Below are 17,538 nucleotides of genomic sequence, written 5' to 3'. Positions count from 1 at the left end.
GCGAGATAGGCCAGCGAGACAGGCCGACATGAGAGTCTGGCAGTCAGTGCCACCGTAGCCAGTATGGTCGATAATTTGCGCGTGTGGGCGCTTCTGCGCGCACCCGCGCGATCGTAGCGCCGTCACGCTCCTGCTCACGACTTGTTGGCAGCACTCATGGCCGCCGTTGCCTCCGCCGTCAACCCATCGCGGCTGGCTGCCCTCACTCGCCTCCGATGCGCCGTATTCCAGACCTCATATAACCCGACAAGCGTTCGGACTGGTGCGAAGTACTTCCGTGCGCGCCTCCGCGGCCCCTCTATGGTCGAATACTACCCGCCGCAAATGACCTTCGGCATGTTCAATCGCATGTCCCGACGAGAAATCAGGATCACAGATCCGACGGAGGCGCAGAGGCTCACGAATGTGGAGGCGAAGAAGAAGAGAGGAAAGGGCACGCCGAAGAAGGCCAAGTCCGCTGGTATGTGCGACTTCATGCTGCACAGGGATGTTCTCCTGACGTGTTTGCTCTGTACAGCCGACAGTCGCAGAGTGCGCAGGCGAAAATAGAACAGTGCATACTTGTATGCCGTGGTCGGGTCGTGACGATTTGCTCTGCATTGTATTCATTGCTCTCGACGATCGCCAATGCCCATATTCATCGGGTGTAACTCTCGCGTTTCGTACGCCCAGCTCACAGATGTGCGCACAAGTTATCTCAACTCCGCAATATACCTTAGTGCAGGCCTGCCAGAGGTATGACCAGTGATACACACACCAGGCAGAGCACTGTGGTCGAGAGAGACGAAGGACGATCTAATATGTATGAATCACTCTCGGTACACCCTTCAGCTCATACATGTCCACAGAACCATGACTGACAACATGTTTTGGTGACACGAGTTTTCGTGCATAGCCCGCTCGTACGTAAATATGCAGACGTCCCGCTTCCAGGTCTAAATCTTGCTCCCATCTTTGCTCAGTGACGGTCAAACAGAGACTCTGCAGCTAAAATTAGTATAAGTGCCCGCTCATCGTCGTGCACTCACCGTCAAACACCATTGACTGCTCAAATTCCTCCGAATACAGGTATGTTTCCACATGGTGACCGACGTCACTCGAGATTGGTACCAGATGCCTCGGGCCACCCTCGCCGCCCTGCTGCGCCCGCCACCAGGACGTTTCATTCATTAACTTGATAGCAATCAAACGGACCGTCGGCACGCAGGCGAGTAGATGAGCAGAGACGGTTTGCTTCACATATGCCATCGCAGCGGCATCATCCTCTCGAAAAGGAATGGAGGTGTTCATGCGGGAGAGGAAATCTGTCTCGCGGATGAAGATACGGACGTACAGGAGGTCGGAATCTGTCCAGAACCGAGGGACCTTGTCCTTAAAGCATGTTGGTAAGTCAACAAGTCCAGGGGCCTGATTTGACGAAGACGTACCAGCCACTCGCTCACATCCTTGTGACACTTCCAGCCTGCACGTAACCTAATATCGAGACATCTCAGCCTTCTTCCTTCGCGTACCAGGCCTGTCCAGAAATCTTCGCCCACCGACGGACAAGTCGATAAGCAAAGAGCGACAGGTTGTGCATCTTCCACGGTGCTAGCGTAGAAATGTCGAAAATTCCAGTATCTGTTCGGATCCGTCTCGACGCTGTGGAGGAGGACAAGCTGCCGCGTGCGGGATGTTATAACCCAATGATGTTGGCTATCGCTCGGCCCGTGCTGTGTGCGGAAGTCCAATCGTGCCAAACGACTCCAGCATTTCCCGGCGTTGTCTTCGGAGTAATCCTTCGTATTGAGGATCGAGAGAGATCGTAGGTTTGGCAACATGTCGGTCATACCGGATAGTGGTAATTCGCTGTGCGAGACGTCCAGGTTAAGCACGGTCTGGCACGGAGTACACGATGACAGCCGTTCTCGGTCATAGTCTACCTTGGGGACGTAGTCGAGGCCGATGTGCTGGAGACGTGGATATGCGCACCACGCCTTCACGAGCTGGGAAAAAGGTAGCTTGCCAGGAAGCATGTAAGAATCCGGGGAGCCGCAAAACTCGAGCTTGCGAAGAGGGCCTCGGAATTCCCCTAGACGACTGAGGACGCCCGCATGGGCATCCTTCAACTCGACGTTTGTGAGGAAACTGAGGGCGGTCAGAGCGTTCCAGACGCGAGGCTCCGCGCGAATGATCTGCTCCATGGAGGCGACTGATATTGTTGTCAGCAACTGTGTGCTCTCCAGCAAGTCAGCCAGGAGTCGAGCTGATTGCACGAAGAAAGCCGACAGTGGGTCGTCGACATTGTCATCGCTCGGTGAATTCAGTGCTTGATGGGTCACTGTGAGTTTACGGATGTAGTGTGACCGGTTAGGGACGTCCGCAAGAAGGTATTCGTGAGCACGAGAGAGCTTGGATGGCTTGTCGAGGACTACGGTGGAGAGCGCGTGTCGCTGGGCTGCAGGATAGAGGGCTCGCGTCGTCAGGGATAAGGACCGTGCATCGCTGGGAGAAAGGAGAGCGATGATGGCGGTCAGGACGTCCAGGTCTACGGTTGAGAGACTCATAGGGCAGCAATGTATCGTTGACTCTCAGCGATGAAGATAATGATACTTATACACCGCGAATGCGGGTGCCCTGCACAGCCTGCGAGAGAGCCGAATCTGAGACAAGAGTGAGTAAGTCGTGCAGTAGCAACCAATGCATTTAATTGGTACGCGTACCAACGCGGGCGGCGGTACTACCGCCCGCTAAGTTATGTAATAAGTAGGCACCACTCTATGCACACGTGATCGTGTCACCCGCTACCGTGCCGTGGTCCGTCATCACTTGCCAGCTGCCCTCAACATCCATGACGCTTGGAAGACCTGTTGATTGCTCTCAAACTGTAAGGATGCAACATGTAGAAGGGTCTACGGTGACACCAATGGCAACGCGGTCAGTTCTAACAATGCGTTTCACATGACGTTCACTCCGCCTGATAACCACTCTATCTGTGTATATGCGTCCAGCAGGTCACAATGGTAGATCCGCAAGATGAAAAGGATACTGTGGTTACGACTGCAGAAGTCTATCTCGAAAGGTTGCGCTTGAACGATGCTCTTTCTGCCAGAGACGCGGTTGTGCAACACCTAGCGGAAGCTTGCACCTCGATCCGGCAGAAGACCGCGACTATCCTCCTCCTCGAACAAGAGAAGGCCGACCTGGAGACTCAACTAAGCTTCATGACCGGTCGACAAAGCGCGTCTCAACCAGGCGGCAGGGCGGATCGCGCTGCACGAGAGAGGGAGTACGTCAAGGTGCAGGTCGAAGTCGGAAGTCTGGCAGAGATGTTTCGACGGTTGGAACGCGAGAACCAACAGCTCAAAGCTCAGATAACTGGTGAACAATTGGATGCAACTGTGCGGACGGGTATCGCGCCGGTACGCTGCAGATCTTGCAAGCGTTCGTTGGCTGACTACGCCAATAGGCTCGTCCGTCGGACTGGCAAGTCGCATTGCACAGGATCTTGCGCCTGGTCATGCCTGCGCCGAACGTCGAAGTCAATTTAGGCCATCCGAACGACGGGCGACCGGTCCCAACGACGGCACCAGGCAACGTCCCGCCGGCGAACCCTTCGACTTCGTGCGCTCGCGTCGATCATGGTAGCCTCGCAAGCGGTTCCGTAGAGGATGGAAAGCCGCAAGTACGCTAGAGGCGCGAACGTCACTGTGCTGCTCTGCTGACTTCATGCCCCAAGCCCGCCTCAGTAACTGCGCCCCCTGATGAGAGATTCGGCGCAAGAAATGCCATACTCGCCGCCCTTCCGCTCACTCCCGACGTGCCAGCGGACGTCCTGAAACCAATCGTCATCCCGCCCCAGTATACCTTTCAAGACTTTGTGACTACTTTGCCCGTTGTAAGCACCTCACCGCTTACTAGGTCACCCCTTGACCATAGCTTGGATTAGGCATTGCGGCAACAGTAGGCTTTCGTTGTTCGTTGTCTACTAATTTCTAAGGTTTCCTGTGGTCCGTGATTCAGGATGGGAGGATACCGCCTATTGCAAGAGAACACCACGTTCTGGTCCACGGAACGAGAGGAGCACGGCTACTTCCTGACACCTCTGTTCAAGTGCACAACGAATCCGCGGGCGACCACTGCCCACCGGTGGGCCGCTGTCGATTTGAGCTCGCAGCTGAACAAGACCACCGGTCTGTATGCGCATCCATATCAGTCTTACCCTCGCTCATGGCTGCACAGATTGTTTCTTCAATAAGAACGGATATTGGTACTACACTGGTCTCTACAAGGCGTTCTGGCTGGACGAGCTCTCTCCTGCGGAATGGGGTAACCTGACATCCGAGGTACGTCCTGTCTTCCCTACCTCGGCTCGCCTGCTCAGGCCGCATGCGTGGCTCAAGACAACGCAAGCCCTCGTGAAGCAGACAATCTTCGCACGGAAGAACACCGCTCCCCAGAACGTATACGAAACCGGTCAGCTCTACAGCGCAGGCGCGCTCCGCGTGGCGTGCATCGGTCTGCAATGCATCGGGTTCAGCCATGCAGTGTACACGCAGCTTATCGAGGCCGCGGAGAAGTGCGCGCAGACGGGATGCTGGCGGAACACTCAGGCTGTAGCTGGGACTGGACCAGGCTCGATCTGGACGCCTCCTTCGCCGACCCTCTCTCCGCGGGCGCTGTCGACCATCTCTGTGTCTCCGCGCCCCATGACTCTGTCTCCTCGCGTGCAGATCCTGTCGCCCCATGCGCCGTCTCTGTCTCCGCACGCTACGATCTTGTCGCCCCCGGCAGGAAGCCCCGCGATTCTAGGCGACATAGGCGCACCCTCTTCGCTCACTGGCATGGAATTTCCTGGCAACAAGCAAGTCTGATCCTCTGGCATAGAACGACTCTGGCAACGGAAAGACCAGACCCGCTCGTGATTACCTGGTTTTGTATTGGACGCTGTGGATTTGTACAGCTGAACCTTCATGTAATACTGTCGCACTGAGGCTTTGTACTCTGGCTGGTTGTGTTGCCTTGTGTTGTATATCGTCTGTACTGGTCGTGTGTACAAAATGTGGAACCACGGTGAACAAAACCATCGTATTGAGCATCACGCTGGCGTGCACGCATCGCGGCTGGGGTAGTCGTACGGAGTTGAAAGAAACATATTGCTGCAATTCTCTGCATGAGATTCAGAAGTTCGAGCAAGCCATGTACCAGACTTGCCAACATATGCGGAAAAAAATGACAAAAGAGTTTGCGAGAGGCACGATCCACCGCGCGAACTGACGACTGTCCTTGTCTCCCAAGACTAACTCGGCCCAACCTCTGGGTTGCGGAATTGCTTCCCTGGCCCACTGAGGTCAGTTTACTCTGAAGGTTGTCCTTTCTTCCGAGAGGGAACCTAACAGGCACCAAGTTTTCCGGAGGGGACGGGCCTTGAACCAGCGCACAAATGAATTTAGCCGCTGAAGCGAACCGCCTCGCATTCCCATATAGAGCCACTACAGCCACTGAGCCAAACGGCGATGTTCGGTGAGCTGGTTTATCGCTATATGACCACACCACGCTGATCACAGACCGCAAAACCATTGCGACCGTGCACGGTCGAGCCTTTCCACTGTGCACTACATAGCTCAGCAGCTACCCTCAGGTTGCAATTGCCCTCAGGCTATCGCCCATCAATTCTTTCCAATTGAAGGGATCGCGGACTGCTACGGCCGCATCAGATACCGGACTCATTCATCTTGCCGTCACGTCAGACTACTTACACGCGGCGGTCGTGGTACGTGCTCGAAACTGGCGACGGCGACTCGGGGCTATACACTGGATACTGCGGCCATTCTACGTAGTCCGCGGTTACATCGTGGAGGTATTATTCCTATCATGAGTGGTCAAAACGTGCATCCAATTCCAGCCGTATAATGGAGCCGGCGGGGTGCAAGATGACTGACAGTGAGTGTTCCTCCACATCGCCCCGCGCAGTTGCTGATTCCAAGTACAGGGACGCTTCTGGGCTGTGCGCTCTGCACACGAATCAGTACCAGGCACTGACAACTGTATTAGAGTATTGTGTGCCACGCACTATATGCGCCCCGAACGTTGGTTCATACTAGGTTCGACGCCACTGCGCATCCGAGACTGAGGCTGTCCGTAGAACCATGAAATTGGGGACGGCATGCATGTATGCCAGTCTCGAACGCCGACATCCCCGCGCCTTGTGGATGGGGTTCCTCCCACAGGACTCCTTGTATTGGGCAGCAGGTGACGGAAATGACTCATTCATTGACAAACGTTGACATCTTCTCGAAAGGAGCGAATGCACTGGTTCGACAGGTGACAGATGAAAGCCTCTGCGCTGGTTTCCTGACCGGCACGCTAGACCACATTGCTGCGCTTCGTGATTGAAAGCACTGCGGCGCAACCCATGGCCTTCGACAGAGCCGAACAGAATTCCCACGTACCGCCCTCAGAAGCCATAAAAACCACGACCAAGACGAGCGAAGTGGGTGTCCAATATGATCCAATCCACCATGTCCCCGTACTATGCCTATGTCGCCTTCGCCCTTCTATGCACGTCCTATGCTTGTTACTACAACTACTGTTCACGGAGACGCAATGATCTTGTGAGGCTGACCAGCCTCGATGACATCGAACACCTTCTATCCCCTCCCGTCTCCCTCACTGCCCAATTGCAAAGCCGAGCGCTTGCCAATGCCCGCCTGAAGCCAGCATTCGGGATTGATTCGACTTTCGTGAATGGCGACCTTGCCGCTCATGGCGCATTCACTAGGTATGTGGTTGAGAACCCCGATCAACCTCACCATTCGATGTGTGATTGCCCACCAGATTTGCCATAAACCTCATTTCTCCGCGCAATCTCCCCTGGTCCCGCCTCGCTGACATCGCCAAAGGTACAGTAACCGTTCAACTGTGCGACCGCGGTTCCATCCCTTTCGACACCCTGGTACGACGACTCGTCATGTATGTGATCCTCGTAGGTCTATTGGAAGAATACGTGGACGAGTCCGCCATCGCAGTGGACGACATCGATCTGGTCACTGGCGGGATCAACGAGCTGTGGGCCCTGTCGAAGACATCCACCTACCGTCCGGATCTTCTAGAGGAAGTCAACATGCGCCTGCGCTGTTGGCTGCCCAATATGACAAACCCAATGGAGATTATCATCCCCACATACGAGACGATGTGGAGGGTCGTGGCAGTTGCCACGGCCCTGGGGCACGATAACACCCAGGCTATCCCGCTCTTCTCCGCCCTCCTGCAGCAGCCCACGACTGAGAGATACCGCCAATGCACTGACGATAGGTTGGATGCCAGCTCTTCACGCTGATTGTGATGTAGAGAGACTGACCTCTGCTATGACAGTTTCAGCGCGGACGCATTTATGCAAGAAGTCCTGCGCTTGTACCCTCCGACTCGGCGCATCTCGCGCGTCGTGCCGGTCACGACCTCATCCATACTCTCCAGATTTTGCCCTCGCCTTTTCACTCGATACATAACTTTCGCCGCGGACGTGGAGGCGCTGCAATGTGATAGCCTGTGGGCCAACTCTCGCAGAGAGTTTGACCCATCTCGCCATCATCTGCAGCGCTCCACGGAGCAGCAGCGGAAGACTCTCCTTGCCTTCGGCACAGGCAAGTTGACGTGCGTCGCGAAGAATTGGGCCCCGCAGGCCGCCGCCATCATGGTTGCAGCCATTTTGGACCAGGTCGGCGCTGAGAAGGACTTCGCACTGGAGCCCGGGAAAGCGATCGGAGGTAGAGAGGGATGGGAGGGGTGGTTCGTACAGAGGAGGCTATGAGTTCATGTTCAGGTGTGTCGCAGGTCTTTTTCCTCGCTCAGAGTACCTCAGTGCTGATATATGGACAGAAACGTGCGAATTGTTGTTAATGTGTTCGGCCCCGTTATGACTCCTGCCTCATTATGACTCCTCGCGCGTACAGCGCTCCAGAATGTATACCGGTCTGTAGTGTATCTAAATCAAGCCGAGGCTCGATCGTACCTCTCTCAATGTAGGTTCTGACAGTGCCCTTGCCTTCTCTGCTCCGGCAGCAGCGACCGACGCGAGATATGCCGTTTCTCCCTTCAAGCGTTCGAACTCGGCGCGAGGTCCTCTAAGCATGTCCTCGACCGCTTCCGTCACATCGGCCTTGAGGAACCCATGGCCCTTGTCATGGTACCGCGCCGCGACCTGCATAACGTCCTCACCAGTGCACGCAGCCAGAATTGTCAAGAGGTTTGCAGCACCGGGTCGGCTCTGCGGATCGTACGTGACACCGACGGTTGGGTCGGTGACCGCGCCTCGGACCTTGGCCTTGATCTGCTCGGCAGTATCCGTCAGCAGGATGCGCGACTTTTCGTCCGGCGCTGACTTCGACATCTTGGACGATGGGTCCTTCAGCGATAGCACCCTTGGCGTCGGGGCTAAATTTACGTCAGAACAGCGTAGCTCCGATTATGCAGCAGCGCACGTACTAATCATACATTCCGGGAGAGGGAACAGAGGGGATGACCCCTTGTATGTGCGATTGAAGGTCTCCGCGATGTCCCGGCACAGTTCTATGTGTTGTTGCTGGTCTTCACCTACGGGCACATGAGTAGCTCTGTCTTGGGTGAGATTCGTCTCTGATGAACCTAACGGTCTGCGCACTTGTAGAGCAGAATGTCTGCAGCTTGTAGTACGGGATAGGTGAACAGTCCTGCGTTCAGGTGAGACTCGTCCACTTCCGACTCATCTTTCGCATTACGCGATGTCGCCAGCCTTGACTTTTCAACCGGTATATTATTGCACTTTGAAATGTGCGTTGAGGACATACCTTCCATGTAGTCATACGCTTCAGCTTTCCCATGGGCGTAATGCAGTTGAAGACCCATGCCAACTGGGTATGATGTGGGTTCTGCAGAGCGGTTTCGAGACATGGACCGGAGGGAGAAGATCATTGCTCACATACATCCTCCTGATAAAAGATAACAGAACGCTCTGGGTTGAGTCCTATGGCGAGAAGAACTGCCAGCATCTCTCTCCGAGAGGCGCTTAGCATTTTGGGGTCTTGCGGCAGTGTCAGGGCATGCCACCCGACGATGGAGAACAGCAGTTTGTCGTCTGGATGCGCATCGCGCTGCAGCTTGACCCAGTTCAGGAGTGCCCCCAGATAGTTACCTAGCTACAAGATTGCGAGTGTGAGCGCAGACAATGCAAGGCCTGTCCATCGGTTCGCACATGCGGTATTCCAGTGGGCTGGATGCCAGAGAAGATCACTTTCGTCGAGGTTGGCAGCGCGTGTACGGTGCTGTTGGACCTAGCTCCATAGCTCCCATGTGTCTGCAGGCAGGCTTGAAGACTTGCGCGAACTGCACGGTAGCATGGCCGGACGGAGGCAAGAAGTGACATGCAGGTTGACGAACTCGGAGCTCGCGAGACGCGTCGACCGGAACGCGTTTCCCTGCGCGATCGCGGTAGACGCCCACCCGTACTCCTTGCCTTCCGCCCGAGTTCGACCACGCGCACTGATAACTGGCGACTCTGGCTCTGTTGTTTATGGTCCCGAAGGCACAATCAAACTTCAATTGCTCAGATGGACGCCATGGACGTGGACTTACCGGGCGGGAATGACTATGAAGACGTGACGGAGCTGTTCGCGGAGGCAGCAAATGGTGAGTGCACAATCGCTCCGTGTGAGTGCTGAAACAGAGTACGGGGCGGTAGACATGGAACCAGAGGTGCTAGTCATGACAAAAACGTTCTCTCTCCTGGATGCAATGAGCGCGTTTGAGGTGCGGGTGCATATGCTCGGCAAGGTCTGATGTTTACTGAACAACGAAGATCGGAGAACCACGTATGGACAGCGGGATGATAACAGAGCCGCAACGGCGTCCGCGATTCGACCCCTTGGCACCCATGTTGCCGCAGGAGATATGTTGGATCCTAGACAGGGCCTTCGCATGCGAGGTGATTCGCACTCCACCTGACCGTTACCTACGTTCATGTATTTTACGCTCGCTGCATCAGATGGAATGGCACGCAGGCACCAGTCTGACGCAAACGGTCTATACCCTACTCTATGTTCACCATCTGGACGACCTCAACCCAGACTTCATCGGGCACCAGCAGTATCGATATCCGCGAGACCCGCGGCGCCCACAGGAGCTTCTCACTGTCGTAATGCGGGCAAGTGCAATGGCACTACTGAAGAGCTGTGATCTCGCGTGGAGGGAGCTGTCGAAAGGCAAAGTCTTTGATGTCAGCCTTTGCGAACGCTCTTGCCCTGCGGTCCTTACTTCCTCTGACAGATAGAGGACTGGTTGGGCGAAAAAAGCGAAGTCTCCATACTCGAGGGGATCTCGGCAGACTTTGTCTTGAGAAAGATCGATGACGCTTGTACATGGTTGCAACGTTCGCGTCTGTCCACTCAAGACACTCAACTCCTGTACGATAGACTGCTTCTCCGCAAGGTGTGGAATGTCGCAATTAATTCACGGGAAATCCTGATGAATCTGTAGGCAGTCTTGCAGCTACTCAAGCTCACGCCGCCGTTGAGCATAGCAGAGCTCCGAAGACTCACTACTAACGCCCGCACTCTGCTGCAAAAAATCCGCTCTCAGCGTATTGCAGCGCCCGCACCGAACTCTTCTGCAGCGTTTGTGTTCGACCCACACATCAGCCGCAGACTAGCATGTTTCATGCCGGTCCGTATCATTGATTTGCCGCCCCAAGAACAAGCCTGGGATACTCTATCCCGACTCCTGGATGGCTGGGAAGAGCTGAGCTACTTGCTCGACGCTCCATGTATCTCTACTTGGGAGGTGAAGTGATGGTTCGTGATGGCTCCATTTCAGACTCTTACTTCGATTAGATCGCAGGTTGCTTACGGATCTGGTCGCCACGAAAGAACCTCCATCCGGCGTACTTACGTTCCTTGACACAGGTTAGCGAGACACGGATGATCAGGATTTTGGCTGACGCAACTCTAGTCCGCCGTCTATGATAGGGGTACCGTCATAGGACGATTACCACCGATGTGGTTGGTTGACCACTTCTTCGAGGAGTCTGTGGGGTGCTCGTACGACACCGTCCTGCTGAAGATCTGCATTCGCGACGACAGTTCTGCGATGTGGGTGAAGAGGGAGATCGAGAATCGTATCTGCAAGGTTGATCTACCTTAGGTTGTGTCGATGGAGTACCGATTGCTGACAGCATCCGCAGTACATGGCAGACGACTTGCGGGCGAACTCTCACAACCCCCCTAGGCGGCGTCGTTATTTCATGAAGGCTGCATTGCAATGGCACGAAGTCTACGATTTCTTCCTGCAACTTATCCCCTACTGTGAGCCCTCCGTAGGTCGTACAAACACCTATTCTCCTTTCACGATGCTGATTTCAGGTGACCAGGGGGAAGAGGTCAAGCCTTCGTGGACCTCATGCCCAACATAGCCGTGATGCGGCGTTTGGCGGCCGCTAGGGAGATCATCTTGTCTGGACTCCAGCAAGACCTACACGCCAGAGAAGAGGTGCCCATTGCATACTGGTACTTGTCCCGCATCCTAGAAGCGCACCTAGAGTGCATTGATCAAGTGATGAGCGTCACGACGCAACGTGAGTTCATTGTCATCCAGTTTCATTGAATGTCTGATGCGATGCAATGAAGCACACGAGGAGATGAACATCCAGCTTGGCTTCCTCACTGCTCTTCAAGCAATGTCGGCCGCGATGTGCACGGTATATTCCACTCCCCCCGCGATCATGTATGCAGAGTTGCCTGAACACTTCGTAGATCACGTATAAGCAATGCACCCTCCCCTATCAACGCACAGCGCTCAACTTTGTGCGCCGATACAAGTGGGCGTTCAAGCCTGAATATGAGGACCTCGCGCCTGCTATGCCCTTGCCTGATCTGAGGCTCTTCACACCTGGGGTTGAGCAGATGCTTCTGGTAAGGGACCTCGCGGCAAGATCCAACCATGCTCATGTCTTCCCCGCAGGACACGCACTACTCGCCCGCGCAGTCTTTTGCGTTCGCAGGCAACGTCCTCGATGGCCTCGGTAATTCAATAGGATTTGCAGGCATCTGGGCAGAGGACCGACGAGTGGTCAGCGTTGTCAACATATCAGTGCCCCCGTTTCTGACACGTCTCTAGTTCTTCCAGGACTTGGCCCGCGTATGCAGGCAACTGGAAGCCCTTCCCGCGTCTTCAGAACAGATTCTTTCCTTTGACGTTGGACGGCTGAAATGGGTAGACCGGACTCATCCTTGGTTCCCGGACTTGCTAGTATGACCGAGCTGAGGAAGTCACGTAGGCAAGACCGCTGCTTAAAAAATGTACTAAAAGTAGGCCTCGTTCATTGGCATCCTTCTTACTGAGACACTCCTGTTTTCTCTCTGTATACAACAGGACACAGCTGATGCAATGTTTCGCCACGAAAGGGACCCGGCCACTATCGTACAAGTCTCAGGTGAATCTCAGAATCGGAAAGCATTAATCTGCGCGGAGTGTATATCAAACGTAGGCACATGCCGTTTACGGATTAGCGCTGTGGACCCACAAAGTCCGCTCATCGCCGATCGGTGGTGGGCGCTCATTCGCTACCTCTGAAACCACATCGACTGCGCGTTGCCTGTGTCGCCATGTCAGTCCCCAGGAAACGCAGCTCCTCGCCCCAGCCCGAGCTAACACGTAGAACGAGTACTTACCACCCAGCGGTTACTCTGTTCGAGTTCTCTACCCCTCAGGACCTATTGGAAGATGCAGAGACCGAGTGCTCTCCGAGACGTTCAAAACGCCTCAGGACTGGGGCTGATGCAGTGGCTAAAGTGGAAGAGACCATTGAGGGCGAGGCTCTCGAAAGAAACGAAAAGATTGGCGGATTCGATGGAGCAACGGTGATTCATGACATGGCATTGCCCTCATTACAGTCCACCAGTCCGGGGCCCAGCAAAGGTCGCAAGCCTCTCACAGACGCGTCCTCACCGCGCAAGAGATCAAAAGCCAACCTTTACGGACAAGTATCTACTCTGTCTGTCCCACCTATGTGGCGTGAAGCATACGACAGGATCAAAGCGATGCGCTCACGCATCGTCGCACCGGTTGATACCATGGGGGCCGGTGCCGCGAAACTAGGGGAGACGATACCAAAGGTCAGCGTTTACATGATCTCCTCTGTCGGTTGCTTACGAACGACTGCACCAGAACCAACGCTTCGCAACGTTGGTGTCATTGATGCTCTCATCCCAAACGAAAGATGAGGTCACATCTGCCGCCGTTCGCAAGCTGCGCGAAGCAGTCGGTGGAAGCTTGAGCGCCAATGCCGTAGTCGCAACTGACGCCGACGTCATCTCAGAGGCAATATGCAAAGTCGGGTTCTGGCGTCGCAAAACGGAGTAGGTCGTGCTTTGAGTTGGCTTCCACGACGACTCGGATTGATTATTTTTTCAGTTATATCAAACGCACTGCACGGCGGTTGAGCGACGAGTTCGGCGGCGACATACCCAAAACTGTCGACGAACTCTGCTCGCTCCCTGGTGTTGGTCCCAAGATGGCGATTCTGGCGCTTCACGTTGGGTGGAAGATGTAAGCTGGCAAACCGAACATCAGCGACAAGGGGGTTTAATATTTTCTCGACAGAAACGCCGGAGTCGGTGTAGATGTACATGTTCATCGTGTCACAAACAGGCTAGGATGGCATACCCCACCTACCAAGACGCCGGAGGAGACTCGGTATGATTGGAGCAATGAACCACGATCACATATGAACTCAGTATGCTTTCATGGACAGGCTGAACCTCGAATGCTGGCTTCCAGAAGATTTGCGTCCAACATTCACTGGATTACTTGTCGGTTTTGGGCAGGTTCGTTTCAGTCTACGGGTTGATCTCCACCGGTAATGCTAACCTTGTTGTGCAAGACCACATGCCTCCCGGTTAGTCCGCGATGCGATTGTTGCGAGCTCAATGATGGTCTCTGCCCCAGCGGCTCGAGTGCAACGCTCCGACGCAAAGAGGGTCCGAGGATGGCAGCGTCTAAGAGAGTGCACGCCTCTTCCCGGCCAATGCTCGAGGTAGAACTGCAGGGAGAAGTGAAGGTGAGACGTGATACGACACGGAGTCGCAATAGTACAGGCGAGGGTGAGGGGTGTAGTTCTGTCGACAGGGCCAGTTGACCGCGACTCAGACGTTGGCTTGTGTACGCATCGGGTCAACTTCTGCGATGCCATACAGGGGGCGAGTGAACATCCGATCACTACGTCGTTGCGACCTTATTCTCTTTTGTTATCTGCCGTTGTCACGGTTTGTGGGTAAACAGTCACATGCGGTTCAACTACTGAGAATGTGCGTCAATAGACTCCCAACTCGCTGTGGTACGTGTCATGATGCTATTGTGTATTGCGTCCTGGCTGACAGTGGTTATCAATCGCATCCGTGGCGATGCCTCCGAATGCTGAGCGCTGATGTGTGACCTTGTGTGCACCTGCCCGTCAGCCTCAGACTCCTTTCAGTGCTCTGAGGCACAGTTGGACTGATTGTGGGCCTGTGTACAGTAATATCCCCCGGGTCTACATAGGGTTCGCCCTCATATGACAATAAACGGGATTCACACACACACACGATTCCCACGCCAGGACGTTGCCTATGCTATGGACACAGCCACGAGTAGGTGACTTATATTGCCAGTATAGTAGCATGAATAGCGAGACCCTGTACGTTTGCTCCCACTCTTGGTACTCGGTCGTCTACCCAGTACTGATAGTCAACGCACACAGCGCAGCCCGAGCCTTGCGAGACACGCTCTTGCGACCATCTCCGTAGCTCCATATTCTGCACTGTGGCGCCACTCGCATGGTTCAGGTGCGTATGATGTGTTCTGTTTCAGTCGAAGTTTTCTCTGATAGCCATGTTTTCTTATTCAAGGATACAAACCTCCTGCTGGTATAGACATACCTGTCGAAATATGGGAACACATCATCGACATTATCGCAGTAACGGCGCGCACAACCTCCACGCCTGCTCGCTAGTGTGTAGAGCATGGTCTGCCAGGAGTCAATACCGCCTGTTAAAAAGCATCACGCTGCGAAACGAAGAGGACACCGAGACCTTGGCCGAGCGTGCCAATATCGATATTGATCTTCAAGTCGTGGAGCGCCTCACGATACATGGCATGGTGGCTTCAATGGTTACAGAGGTCCTATCCCTCACTTGTTCACATTCGCCGAGAAGCTGTTGCCATTTCTACCATGCCTCAGAGACCTGGTCCTGCGCGATGCCGACTGGGGCGTCATGAGTGGCCTTGAAGTCAACAAAGACGTCTTCAGGTGCCTCCGTACCTCCTCATCCATCAGACAGCTCCACCTCGACAACGTCCGTATCTCCAGTAACATCGTGTTCGCCCGTTTCGTCCAAGCTCTAGCCTACTGCAAGCAAGTCACGTTTTCGGACACTCATGTCGGTCCCAGTGGCATGTTTTTCAAAAAGGTGGCGATCGGCACGAAGTCACTGCGAGAGATCCTCGAAGAGCTCTCTGACGGACGTATTGGCAGTTCAAGGCGGCCGTCTTTCGACGGTGAGTCTAGTGAAAGCGACGAAGAGCGCCTTGGGAACGTAATCCAGAGCCATACTAATCTCGCGACCGAGGATGGCATGATAACTACGGTACGTACACTGCGCCTTATCTACCAGGGATAAGTTATGCTCATGACAAGCGAAACTGTAGGATGAGTATGACTCTGTGGTGCTCGAGCGACCAATGCAGCCGCTGCAGGAAGTCTTCGATAATGAAGCAGGTCAACATTTCATCGAGCTGCTGAAGAGCGACACATCCCTTCCAGAGTTGGACGGCGCAACCTACGACAAGGACAATATATTGGGAACTCTCCTAGCAGTGTTGTCTTCGAAACAAGGCATCCAGGTCGTCAAAAAGTTCGCACAGGCTGGGTGCCATCAGTCAGCTGTGAACATCTTAGACGCTGTGAGTGAAATTCTTTGGTCGCCCTCAGGCTTGTACGAGAACCGAATGAAAATGACAACGCGCGTCCAGGTACTATACAGAATCGCGCCCCAATCCCGCTTGGCCACGACTCTGTTTCACACGCTCCGCGAGTTATGCGTACAATACGGTGATATACCTGATTCTTTAATCCTGCCTTACGATTCCGGCGTCTTCTGGGGTGATCGAATAGAGTGTGGAGGATACGCGGATATCTACCTCGGACAGTGGAAGAAGCAGGTTGTCTGTATCAAGGCCATCAATGTGTATAGGCGCGACTCCCTCGAGACGTTGGTGAAGGTACGTGCACTATGATCACAAGAAAAGGCTTTCGTTGACTCCGACGATGTCCTCCCATTTCAATGTCAGACCATTACCAAAGAAGCAACAGTCTGGAAACGTCTTGTACATCCGAACATTGCACCCTTCTATGGTCTTGATTGTGAACACTTCAACATAAATATGATTTGCAAGTGGATGCCGAATGGGAATATCATCGAATTCTTGAACAAGAATCCGAACGCAAGTTGCTCACAGTTGGTGAGGTCATATTGATACGTCAGACAGACTCTGCTTACATTGACGGTCATGACCTACTTCAGCTCCTGGATGTTGCTCGCGCACTCGAGTATCTACATTCTGACCATGTCGGTATTATACACGGAGACCTTGAAGGAGTAAGTCAAGCCGACCTTACCATACTACGTGTGAGACACTGATCGGATGCAAGGCCAATGTCTTGGTGGACGAACATAACCGCGCCTGTCTCACGGATTTCGGCCTCTCAACCATCATATATAATAGCGGCACGCTAGACACGATCGCGCAGGCGAGCCATTTCAAGTCAACACTTCGTTGGATGGCTCCAGAAATACACGACCCCGGAGAAAGCGCAGTACCATCAAGGGAGAGCGATGTATATTCGTACTCTATGGTGATATGGGAGGTATGTCACAACATTCGGATTCAGTACAAGATGTATTGAGCGTTTCGAATTCCTTAGGTATTCACGCGGAAGATACCGTTTCCAAACGTTCGCAGTGACGGGAGCGTCATACGCAGAATCATCAACGGTGAAAGACCTCAGCGCCCGATGGAAGCCACCTCCCTCGGGCTATCCGACACCGTCTGGTCTATCATGGAACAGTGTTGGAGGGCAGACCCTTCCGCGAGACCGTCGATGACGGACGTGATTGCTCAACTGGAAGACGAGTGGTGTTTGCAATCACCCTCGGATGGAATCATTGCCAGCCTTGGCGAGCGGACTATCGAATAACTCGGACTGCCGATAGAAATGTACCCGGCACACTAGTACCGAGACCATCTACTACATACTAAGCTACTACTAAGTACTAGATCTCCGAGGATTGGCCACTGCAACTTTTCGTTGCTCTTTCATAATCTTCATCTGAAAGGGATATGCAGCTCACTGCTAAGTTCGTATGATCCGAGAACACTATAGAGACGTTCAAGCCCGTATGTACATATGTATACCAAACTTAATGCTGCTCCCGAATGTCGGGGTGTCCAACTTGTGTCCAACTCGGAGCGAGCTTGGGTACACCGAGCGCCTAT

The 17,538-nt window shown here is 54.0% G+C and overlaps 8 protein-coding genes across 8 annotated transcripts; 6 read left to right on the top strand and 2 right to left on the bottom strand.

Annotated features, from left to right (window-relative positions):
* The first annotated feature begins 118 nt into the window (after positions 1 to 118).
* B0H18DRAFT_1093435 (mitochondrial ribosomal subunit S27-domain-containing protein) lies at positions 119 to 703 on the top strand. The gene is made up of 2 exons (XM_048032347.1): positions 119 to 460; positions 518 to 703. The coding sequence occupies exons 1-2, from the start codon at positions 157 to 159 to the stop codon at positions 547 to 549; spliced, it is 336 nt and encodes a 111-aa protein (XP_047896282.1). The 5' UTR covers positions 119 to 156; the 3' UTR covers positions 550 to 703.
* On the bottom strand, positions 704 to 2,667 carry B0H18DRAFT_991563 (uncharacterized protein). The gene is made up of 3 exons (XM_048045069.1): positions 1,428 to 2,667; positions 963 to 1,371; positions 704 to 902 (listed from the first exon to the last, which is right to left on the bottom strand). Exons 1-2 carry the CDS (start codon positions 2,544 to 2,546, stop codon positions 994 to 996), a joined length of 1,497 nt encoding a protein of 498 aa, XP_047896281.1. The 5' UTR covers positions 2,547 to 2,667; the 3' UTR covers positions 704 to 902; positions 963 to 993.
* A 332-nt stretch (positions 2,668 to 2,999) lies between these two features.
* Positions 3,000 to 5,344, top strand: B0H18DRAFT_872652 (uncharacterized protein; the record flags this gene model as incomplete). The annotated part of the gene is made up of 7 exons (XM_048040246.1): positions 3,000 to 3,380; positions 3,449 to 3,638; positions 3,729 to 3,874; positions 4,031 to 4,172; positions 4,222 to 4,325; positions 4,383 to 4,673; positions 5,234 to 5,344. 7 exons carry the CDS (start codon positions 3,000 to 3,002, stop codon positions 5,342 to 5,344), a joined length of 1,365 nt encoding a protein of 454 aa, XP_047896280.1.
* A 1,141-nt stretch (positions 5,345 to 6,485) lies between these two features.
* Positions 6,486 to 7,789, top strand: B0H18DRAFT_1116554 (uncharacterized protein; the record flags this gene model as incomplete). Its single annotated transcript, XM_048033448.1, has 3 exons — positions 6,486 to 6,760; positions 6,817 to 7,293; positions 7,354 to 7,789. 3 exons carry the CDS (start codon positions 6,486 to 6,488, stop codon positions 7,787 to 7,789), a joined length of 1,188 nt encoding a protein of 395 aa, XP_047896279.1.
* A 174-nt stretch (positions 7,790 to 7,963) lies between these two features.
* On the bottom strand, positions 7,964 to 9,379 carry B0H18DRAFT_1116553 (tryptophanyl-tRNA synthetase; the record flags this gene model as incomplete). Its single annotated transcript, XM_048033447.1, has 6 exons — positions 7,964 to 8,412; positions 8,464 to 8,591; positions 8,639 to 8,754; positions 8,805 to 8,885; positions 8,940 to 9,152; positions 9,209 to 9,379. 6 exons carry the CDS (start codon positions 9,377 to 9,379, stop codon positions 7,964 to 7,966), a joined length of 1,158 nt encoding a protein of 385 aa, XP_047896278.1.
* Positions 9,380 to 9,457: 78 nt separating this feature from the next.
* B0H18DRAFT_991519 (Mak10-domain-containing protein) lies at positions 9,458 to 12,576 on the top strand. Its single transcript, XM_048045068.1, has 15 exons — positions 9,458 to 9,642; positions 9,695 to 9,762; positions 9,812 to 9,937; positions 9,998 to 10,228; positions 10,279 to 10,440; positions 10,489 to 10,791; positions 10,842 to 10,913; positions 10,960 to 11,136; positions 11,192 to 11,327; positions 11,378 to 11,581; positions 11,634 to 11,704; positions 11,760 to 11,918; positions 11,968 to 12,075; positions 12,124 to 12,314; positions 12,411 to 12,576. Exons 1-14 carry the CDS (start codon positions 9,564 to 9,566, stop codon positions 12,259 to 12,261), a joined length of 2,034 nt encoding a protein of 677 aa, XP_047896277.1. The 5' UTR covers positions 9,458 to 9,563; the 3' UTR covers positions 12,262 to 12,314; positions 12,411 to 12,576.
* B0H18DRAFT_991517 (DNA glycosylase) lies at positions 12,577 to 14,297 on the top strand. The gene is made up of 6 exons (XM_048045067.1): positions 12,577 to 13,121; positions 13,174 to 13,364; positions 13,420 to 13,554; positions 13,609 to 13,701; positions 13,760 to 13,832; positions 13,889 to 14,297. Exons 1-6 carry the CDS (start codon positions 12,612 to 12,614, stop codon positions 14,141 to 14,143), a joined length of 1,257 nt encoding a protein of 418 aa, XP_047896276.1. The 5' UTR covers positions 12,577 to 12,611; the 3' UTR covers positions 14,144 to 14,297.
* A 468-nt stretch (positions 14,298 to 14,765) lies between these two features.
* B0H18DRAFT_991511 (kinase-like domain-containing protein) lies at positions 14,766 to 17,506 on the top strand. The gene is made up of 8 exons (XM_048045066.1): positions 14,766 to 14,865; positions 14,922 to 15,629; positions 15,691 to 15,945; positions 16,015 to 16,263; positions 16,333 to 16,503; positions 16,566 to 16,640; positions 16,694 to 16,909; positions 16,967 to 17,506. Exons 2-8 carry the CDS (start codon positions 15,258 to 15,260, stop codon positions 17,237 to 17,239), a joined length of 1,611 nt encoding a protein of 536 aa, XP_047896275.1. The 5' UTR covers positions 14,766 to 14,865; positions 14,922 to 15,257; the 3' UTR covers positions 17,240 to 17,506.
* Positions 17,507 to 17,538: the final 32 nt, after the last annotated feature.

Source organism: Fomitopsis serialis (assembly GCF_022376445.1).
Source record: "Fomitopsis serialis strain Sig1Antser10 chromosome Unknown B0H18scaffold_15, whole genome shotgun sequence".
In the NCBI taxonomy this organism is placed as follows: domain Eukaryota; kingdom Fungi; phylum Basidiomycota; class Agaricomycetes; order Polyporales; family Fomitopsidaceae; genus Fomitopsis; species Fomitopsis serialis.
This window is presented reverse-complemented; position numbering and strand designations above follow the sequence as displayed.